Source organism: Nerophis lumbriciformis, linkage group LG29 (assembly GCF_033978685.3).
Source record: "Nerophis lumbriciformis linkage group LG29, RoL_Nlum_v2.1, whole genome shotgun sequence".
NCBI classification, from domain to species: domain Eukaryota; kingdom Metazoa; phylum Chordata; class Actinopteri; order Syngnathiformes; family Syngnathidae; genus Nerophis; species Nerophis lumbriciformis.
This window is the reverse complement of record NC_084576.2, coordinates 15,392,501-15,402,500: the sequence shown is the minus strand read 5'-3', so window position 1 is coordinate 15,402,500 and position 10,000 is coordinate 15,392,501. Positions and strand designations below refer to the sequence as shown.

Sequence of the window (10,000 nt, the reverse complement as noted above, 5' to 3'; positions counted from 1 at the left end):
CATAGCTGCCGATAAAACCACAAACTTCTACAGAATGGACATACCAGAACACCACACCTTACTGGACAGAAGCATCACCAAATCATACAAAAAAGCGCAACCCAATACCTTACAGAACATCCACCTGGAAAATAAAAGGATCGCGGCTGAACTGGACATTGAGGACAGGGTGGACGCCACAGCCAACAAGGAAGCCTTCATCACATTGAAGGATCACAAACCCAACTTCGCAAATAACCCAACATGCCGACTAATAAACCCAACTAAATCTGAAATAGGAAAAATCAGCAAAATAATCCTGGACAGAGTCAACACAAAAATCAAGGACAAAACACCACTCAACCAATGGAGAAATACAGCAGCAGTAATCAAATGGTTCAACAACATCCAAGACAAACAACAGCACAACTTTATCTCCTTTGATATCGAGGAATTTTACCCTTCCATCACGCAAGACCTACTGACTCAAGCACTAGACTTCGCCTCAGACTACGACTCAATCACAGGCAACGAAAGAAACATCATCATCCACGCAAAAAACTCCATTCTCATCCACAACAGTACACCATGGCAAAAAAAGAACAATGCAACATTTGACGTCACTATGGGAAGTTTTGACGGAGCAGAAACGTGTGAACTCGTTGGGAGTTTCCTCCTCTCCCAGCTCGCTAGCCTCAATCTGAACCTTGGTATTTACCGTGATGACGGACTGGCAGTGTGTCGCGCCTCGCCAAGGAGCAGCAAGAATACCAAGAAGCGCATATGCCAAATTTTCAAAGAGAACGGCCTACGGATCACGATTGAAGCCAACAAGCAAACCGTCAACTTTCTTGACGTCACTTTCAACCTGAGAAATAACAGCTACCAACCATTCACGAAACCCAACACAACACTCCAATACGTGCACCATGACAGCAACCATCCACCCACCACCACGAAAAGAATACCTACCGGAATCAATAAAAGGCTATCGATGCTGTCATCTAGCAAAGCTGAATTTGACCAAGCAACCCCCCCGTACCAAAAAGCCCTTGATGAAAGCGGATACAATTTCACCCTCACCTATGAACCCACGCCAGGAAACCAACCAAAAAAGAACAGAAAACGAAACGGCATCATCTGGTACAACCCCCCATACAGCAAAAACGTCTCAACGAACATTGGACACAAATTCCTCAACCTGATTGACAAACACTTTCCCAAAGACAACAACCTAAGAAAAGTATTCAACAAGAACAACATCAAATTGAGCTACAGCTGCATGAACAATATACGACAAATCATCTCAAACCACAACAAAACAATTGCAAATGAGCCGTCGACCCCCAGTCAGAACGACTCCAAAACCAACAAAGCATGTAACTGTCGAAAGAAACCTGATTGCCCCCTCAACGGGGGATGCTTACAAACATCAGTTGTCTACCAATCTAAGGTAATACGCAAGGACATTAACACATCCGACACATATGTAGGATTAACCGAGGGTGAATTCAAAACCAGATGGAACAACCACAAGGCTTCTTTCAGGAACAAAAACCTGCAAAATACCACAGAACTCAGCAAACACATTTGGGACCTCAAAGACAATAATGTTGAATATTCAATAACATGGCAAATTCTTGCATCCAGCACACCTTACAATAGTGGTAATAAAAGATGCAACCTATGCTTGAAAGAGAAACTGTTTATTATCTATCGTCCAGACCTGTCATCCCTCAACAAGCGCAGCGAAATTGTAACAACATGCCGCCATAGACGGAAACACCTCCTAGGTAGCACATGAACCAATCACCACGCCCCTAGGCCAGCCTGTACCCACCCACTCTGTGCCCTATATAAACCATGGTATGCGAATGCTCCCATTAAAATCTCCTGACGATTGAGGGTACTCCCCTCATGAAGCAGGCCTGTAGAGATGAAATAGTCTTGTGATTTTTTTCCCCACATATATATATATATATATATATATATATATATATATATATATATATATATATATATATATATATATATATATACATACAGAGGTGGGTAGTAACGCGGTACATTTACTCCGTTACATCTACTTGAGTAACTTTTGGGATAAATTGTACTTCTAAGAGTAGTTTTAATGCAACATACTTTTACTTTTACTTAAGTATATTCATAGAGAAGGAACGCTACTTTTACTGCGCTACTTTTATCTACATTCAGCTCGCTACTCGCTACTAATTTTTATTGATCTGTTAATGCACGCTTTGTTTGTTTTGGTCTGTCAGACAGACCTTCAAAGTGCCTGCCTTACTGGTGACGTTTCACTTCGTTCCACCAATCAGATGCAGTCTCTGGTGACGTTGGACCAATCAAACAGAGCCAGGTGGTCACATGACCTGACTTAAACAAGTTGAAAAACTTATTGGGGTGTTACCATTTAGTGGTCAATTGTACGGAATATGTACTGTACTGTGCAATCTACTAATAAAAGTTCCTATCAATCAATCAAAAGTGTGAAGGAAAAAATATACTTTTTTATTTCCACCGTACATCCCGTCCAAAGCCTAAAGACTGACCGCACATGAGGACGTTCCTGTCTTCACAATAAAAGTGCCGCTCCATCGCGCCTGCGCTTTCAAAACAAGGGTCTCCAAAAGCCAGCGCAAACAAGCTAGCAAGCTACGGAGTTTGACGCCAATATATTTCTTGTAAAGTGTATAAAAACGAATATGGAAGCTGGACAAATAAGATGCCAAAAATCCACCACTTTCATGTGGTATCAGACAGAAAGAAGGAACTTTTCTTCTCCTCCATTTGAAAACGTGGACGTTATCATCACTACTGTCTGATTACAATCAACGCAAGTCATCAGAATCAGGTAATACACCAACTTATATTCTAGTCTTCATGAAAGAAAGGAATCTATATGTTAAACATGCATGTATATTCATTAAAACACCTTTAACATGTAAACAAAAACAGCAAAATAAATACATATAAATAATAAACTGTATATATCAATGTGTATGTATGTATGTATATATATACATATATATATATATATATATATATATATATATATATATATATATATATATATATATATATATATATATATATATATATATATATATATATATTTATGATATGAGTGTGTATGTTACTCATCAGTTACTCAGTACTTGAGTAGTTTTTTCACAACATACTTTTTACTTTTACTCAAGTAAATATTTGGGTGACTACTCCTTACTTTTACTTGAGTAATAAAACTCTAAAGTAACAGTACTCTTACTTGAGTACAATTTCTGGCTACTCTACCCACCTCTGTGTATATATATATATATATATATATATATATATATATATATATATATATATATATATATATAATGTATATATACATACATACAGGTAAAAGCCAGTAAATTAGAATATTTTGAAAAACTTGATTTATTTCAGTAATTGCATTCAAAAGGTGTAACTTGTACATTATATTTATTCATTGCACACAGACTGATGCATTCAAATGTTTATTTCATTTAATTTTGATGATTTGAAGTGGCAACAAATGAAAATCCAAAATTCCGTGTGTCACAAAATTAGAATATTGTGTAAGGCTAATACAAAAAAGGGATTTTTAGAAATGTTGGCCAACTGAAAAGTATGAAAAAGAAAAATATGAGCATGTACAATACTCAATACTTGGTTGGAGCTCCTTTTGCCTCAATTACTGCGTTAATGCGGCGTGGCATGGAGTCGATGAGTTTCTGGCACTGCTCAGGTGTTATGAGAGCCCAGGTTGCTCTGATAGTGGCCTTCAACTCTTCTGCGTTTTTGGGTCTGGCATTCTGCATCTTCCTTTTCACAATACCCCACAGATTTTCTATGGGGCAAAGGTCAGGGGAGTTGGCGGGCCAATTTAGAACAGAAATACCATGGTCCGTAAACCAGGCACGGGTAGATTTTGCGCTGTGTGCAGGCGCCAAGTCCTGTTGGAACTTGAAATCTCCATCTCCATAGAGCAGGTCAGCAGCAGGAAGCATGAAGTGCTCTAAAACTTGCTGGTAGACAGCTGCGTTGACCCTGGATCTCAGGAAACAGAGTGGACCGACACCAGCTGGACTGCTGCTGAGTGGTCCAAAGTCATGTTTTCTGACGAAAGCAAATTGATTGAAATACGAATAAAATTAACATTAAAATTACTAATTTGGTGTTAATATTTTAGTGAGCCCAGGGCCCCTCTGTCGTGGATAAATTGGGCTCCAAGGTCAAAAAAGTTAAAAACCCTGATTTAAAAGAATAGTAGATAGATAGTAGTAGATTAAATATTATATTGATATTGTTACACTGTCAATAGCACCCACCATAAATACATTTTTAAAAATTACAGTTAATACATATGATCGGAGATGATCCATGAGGGACGGCGTGGCGCAGTGGAAGAGTGGCCGTGCGCGACCCGAGGGTCCCTGGTTCAATCCCCACCTAGTACCAACCTCGTCATGTCCGTTGTGTCCTGAGCAAGACACTTCACCCTTGCTCCTGATGGGTGCTGGTAGCGCCTTGCATGGCAGCTCCCTCCATCAGTGTGTGAATGTGTGTGTGAATGGGTAAATGTGGAAGTAGTGTCAAAGCGCTTTGAGTACCTTGAAGGTAGAAAAGCGCTATACAAGTACAACCCATTTATCATTTATTTATCATTTATGATCGGTATCGGAATCAGAAGCATAAAAACCATAAGCGGAACGCATCTTTACTATGCTTTATTTATATGGGTTTAATTGATAATAGTCCATGCTATAAACTATTTAGGTAACTTTTGAAACATGTTAAAAAGATAGATAGATAGATAGATAGATAGATAGTACTTTATTGGAATTGGTGCCAAAAATATACCCCATTAATTGAATACTTTCGAAATAATAATTTTGCTAATATTATTTTATTTTCATGTTGGATAAAACTGTCAAAAGACAGTAAAGAGTTGCAATTTTTCACAGGGTTATGCTCATTTGGAGATCATAAAGCCACAAACTACAGTCATGAAAATGTGAGTCACTGTCATTTGAGGCCGATGTGACTTTTCCTATCCTCATAATTAGGGATGTCCGATAATATCGAACCGCCGATATTATCGGCCGATAAATGCTTTAAAAAGTAGTATCGGAAATTATCGTTATCGGTTTCAAGATTATCAGTATCGGTTTCCCAAAGTAAAATTTGTGACTTTCTAAAACGCCGCTGTGTACACGGACACAGTAAGATGTACAAAGCACCAAATTAATCCTAGAAGGCACTGCCTTTGCGTACTGGCCCAGTCACATACTATCTACGGCTTGACACACGCACTCACGAATGCAAGCATACTTGATCAACAGCCATACAGGTCACACTGAGGGTGGCCATATAAACAACTTTAACACTGTTACAAATATGCGCCACACTGTGAACCCACACCAAACAAGATTGACAAACACATTTCGGGAGAACATCCGCACCGTAACACAACATAAACACAACAGAACAAATACCCAGAACCCCATGCAAATGCTTGTTTTTTCATTCAGAAAAATCTACCTCTCACACGTGATGACAAGGAGAAAAAGAATTAGCCCACTCTTTGAGCTTCATCTGTTGCACAAATAGACTAATAGTCTGGACTGAGTGAAGCTGTTTTATTTATGTTTTGTGCCTTTTTCCCCCCATGCACTTTAAAGGATGGCTGTGTTTTCTACTAGTCTAGACTGAAGCAGTTTTATTAATGTTCATGCACTTTAAAGGATGACTGTGTTATCTACTAGTCTAGACTGAAGCAGTTTTTTATTTTTGTGCCTTTCTTGTTTTTATTTGCACATTTTTGTTACTCATACGAATACGTTAAGAACAGGGCAGGTTGAGCCCAGTTTATAGTATACTCTGGACTGAAGCTGTGTGCCTTCATTGTTTTTGTAGCTGCTGTTTTGAGGCATGTTTAAAAAAAAAAAAAAAACACTTTGTGAAAGTCAAAGTAGAGTGTTTCCCATAGTTGTAGTGGGTATCAAGATTATTTCAGGGATTGCATGTCCCACATTCCAAGCTGCTGTTTTGAGGCATGTTAAAAAAATAATGCACTTTGTGACTTAAATAATAAATATGGCAGTGCCATGTTGGCACTTTTTTCCATAACTTGAGTTGATTTATTTTGGAAAACCTTGTTACATTGTTTAATGTATCCAGCGGGGCATCACAACAAAATTAGGCATAATAATGGGTTAATTCCACGACTATATATATCGGTATTGGTTGATATCAGTATCGGTAATTAAGAGTTGGACAATATCGGAAAATCGGATATCGGCAAAAAAGCCATTATCGTACATCCCTACTCATAATAGAATCATGGAAAAATGCCAATGTTTTTTCTGGTTGGTGCGAAAAAAATGTGTTGAAAATGCAATTTACTGATTGTCCAGGTTTCCCTCTGGACAAAGCCGTGGAATACGCCAAGCTCAGGAATCCACTACTCATCAACGATCTCAACATGCAGTATTTCATCCAGGACAGGTACACACATGAACAGGTGAACTCTAGTGGAAAAAGATTATTTTATTGTATGATTGTTGTCTTAGGAGGGAAGTGTACCGCATCCTCCAAGAAGAAGGTATCGACCTACCTCGCTATGGTGTGCTCAACCGAGACCCCGACAAACCTGAAGGTCCCTTGTGTTCGATCTTCATAGACAAAACAGAGTTCAATGAAATCACTGCACTTGATATTACCGTAGCCCAATCTCGTTTCAGAGTGCAACCTGGTGGAAGGGGAAGACCACGTGGAGGTGAACGGTGAGGTTTTCCCCAAACCCTTTGTGGAGAAGCCAGTGTGTGCCGAGGACCACAATGTCTACATCTACTACCCGACGTCTGCAGGTGGTGGCAGCCAGAGGCTTTTTAGAAAGGTAATGAAACTTCAGGTTTTTGTTTTTTCTCTGGTGCTTCAGTTGCATTTTTCATAAAGCCTATGAAAGCTGGGACTTTCCCACCATTTTTTGCGATGGGGTGAATATTGTCTCCTGAATTTGTCGTGCCCTCAGATATACTATCAGACTTCCCGCCATATTGTTTTGAAGGCAATAGTCTGTGTAAAAGAGACCACTGTTACCAGACATAAGACCACTATCTCAAACATAATGATAGGAAGTGCGCTGGAACGGAATTAAGTTGTTTATTGGTTTTTGTTTGTTTGTCCGCTTCCTCGCTACTTCAAGATTGGCAGTCGAAGCAGCGTGTACTCCCCAGAGACCAGCGTCCGGAAGACGGGATCTTACATCTACGAGGAGTTCATGCCTACAGACGGTACCGACGTGAAGGTACTTAGTACATACAGTACAGTGTTGTTGGTGAGTTTTGAAGGTTTTTGAGGTCCAGAGGCCGTTCTCTGTTCCACAGGTGTACACAGTGGGTCCGGACTACGCTCATGCTGAGGCCCGGAAGTCACCTGCCCTAGATGGGAAGGTGGAGCGGGACAGCGAAGGGAAAGAAATCCGATACCCGGTCATGCTGACCGCCATGGAGAAACTAGTGGCTCGCAAGGTCTGCCTGGCTTTCAAGGTAAACAATAAACATTTATCTAATATCCTCGTTTCCACCTAGTAGCACTGAGATTTTATTGCCATTTATCGTCTACTTTGACTCCACGCGACTTCAGCAAACAGTGTGCGGCTTCGACCTGCTCCGGGCAAACGGCCACTCGTTTGTCTGCGACGTCAACGGCTTCAGCTTCGTCAAGAACTCCATGAAGTACTACGACGACTGTGCCAAGGTGCTGGGGTAAGCGTCTTCTCTAAACCGAGAAGGAGGAAGCGTTCAAATGGCTTGCATTCGGCAGGAATGTCCTCCCAAAACCTTAACTCAATCAACTTCAAATCCATGGTGGCATTATGATCTGTTTATATTTCTGAGCCTTATATCAAAGACCCTTGGCTGCGTTTTTCTGCCTGCAAGCAACCGCATTGTAATTCATGCAGACGTCAGGACAGCTCGTTGGGATACCCGCTGACAGCTTTGCGGCTTTAGCTGGTTTGTGATTTATCATGCTATCCTTCCAGGCACACTCGTAAATTTGACTGGCAGGTCATGCTCTGTGCTGGAAATGGGAGCCGGCATGTGTGTTAACAGAATTCCTCAGGTGCTTAACAATCCCACGAGTTCTTGGATTAATTTCTTGGCGGCAAAACATAGAAAGGAGTTGAGTGCAAATTGGATTAGCGCTAAAGTGGCCAGCTGAAAACCGTCTTGCATGAGTGACATGTGAGTTTAAAGTTGTGTTTTCTTTGTCTCTCCAGGAACATGGTGATGAGAGAGTTAGCCCCCCAGTTCCACATTCCCTGGTCCATCCCAATGGAGGCTGAAGACATCCCCATCGTGCCAACAACCTCAGGAACCATGTATGTAGAAACATGCTTAGATAATGGGGAAATATTCACGTTTAATATTTATTCAAAACATTTTTAGAGGATACAATTACGCACAGGGGTTAGTGCGTGTGCCTCACAATAAGAAGGTCCTGGGTTCAATCCCAGGCTCGGGGTCTTTCTGTGTTGAGTTTGCATGTTCTCCCAGTGACTGTGTGGGTTCTCTCCGGGAACTCCGGCTTCCTCCCACCTCCAAAAACATGTACCTGGGATAGGTTGATTTGCAAAACTAAATTGGCCCTAGTGTGTGAATGTTGTCTGTCTATCTGTGTTGGCCCTGCGATGAGGTGGCGACTTGTCCAGAATGCGGGTCGCCTTCTGCCCGAATGCAACTGAAATAGGCTCCAGCACCCGCCGCGACCCCGAGAGGGACAAGCGGTAGAAAATGGATGGATGGATTACATATACTGAATATAATAAATGGAAACCTTCCGCCCGAATGCAGCTGAGATAGGCTCCAGCACCTCCCTCGACCCCAAAAGGGACAAGCGGTAGAAAATGGATGGATGGATGGAAAAAAAATATATAATATTTTTGACAGGAATTTAATTATTTATTTGTTACATGGGACAATGCACATTAATGAACATAAAAATGAAATTGTGCCAGATTGTACCTAAAGGCTAATGGTAATGGTAAATACAACACAGTCTATTAAAATTAGACAACATAAACAATACAACAAAATACCGTACATGACATGACCTAAAAGTAGCAATAGTAGGTTGCTGCATTAGCTTAAGACAGGCCATCTTAAACTGCAGTTAAAGTGTAAAGGGCAGATTGTAGTGCTAAAGTACAATTGTGCTGATTTATTACATATGTTCAGGAAGATGAACATTGCCCTTGGCCTGGGTAATTAAAGTGCTAAGATTATTACACATTGCACAAAGTTAGCATTAATTAATTGTATATATATATATATATATATATATATATATATATATATATATATATATATATATATATATGTATATATATATATATATATATGTATATATATATATATATATATATATGTATATATATATATATACACACATATATATATATATATATATATATATATATATATATATATATATATATATATATATATATATATATACACACATATATATATATATATATATATATATATATATATATATATATATATATATATATATATCTATCAGTGACGTGCGGTCACTAGAGGCAGGTGAGGCCCATATATATATATATATATATATATATATCAGTGACGTGCGGTCACTAGAGGCAGGGGAGGCAGGGCCTCACCTGCCATCATGGAAAGAAAAAAATGTAAAAAGAAAAAAAAATTATTAAATTGTTATATGTATCCAGTGATTATACTATAAAGTTATTTTCCATTTAACTTCACCAGTTTTAAAATCGCTGAATTTTCACATTTGCCGTTCAAATACTGAGAAGAGACGGTGCGGTGATCAGCAGCCAGTCGAGGCGCGTCACTCAGTGCCTCAACATGGACGGACTCGGCTAACTGCTGGTCTGCTGTGCAGTGAGACCATATTGCTATATGAATTATATTATACATTTCCATAGTTTAGTTAGCTG

At 39.6% G+C, this 10,000-nt stretch overlaps 1 protein-coding gene across 7 annotated transcripts in view; it reads left to right on the top strand.

The window, feature by feature from the left end:
* Positions 1-10,000, top strand: part of LOC133572175 (inositol hexakisphosphate and diphosphoinositol-pentakisphosphate kinase 1-like) — a 79,113-nt gene that overhangs the window by 17,314 nt on the left and 51,799 nt on the right. For all 7 annotated transcript variants that reach the window (XR_009810500.2, XM_061924951.2, XM_061924950.2 and 4 more), the window contains exons 5-11: positions 6,426-6,516; positions 6,582-6,667; positions 6,753-6,907; positions 7,217-7,318; positions 7,398-7,559; positions 7,657-7,778; positions 8,294-8,395. Coding sequence is in view for 6 of the 7 variants with exons in the window: in XM_061924951.2 (XP_061780935.1) it covers positions 6,426-6,516; positions 6,582-6,667; positions 6,753-6,907; positions 7,217-7,318; positions 7,398-7,559; positions 7,657-7,778; positions 8,294-8,395 (820 nt within the window). In the remaining variant the exon portion in view is untranslated. The remainder of the gene's footprint in view (positions 1-6,425; positions 6,517-6,581; positions 6,668-6,752; positions 6,908-7,216; positions 7,319-7,397; positions 7,560-7,656; positions 7,779-8,293; positions 8,396-10,000) is intronic.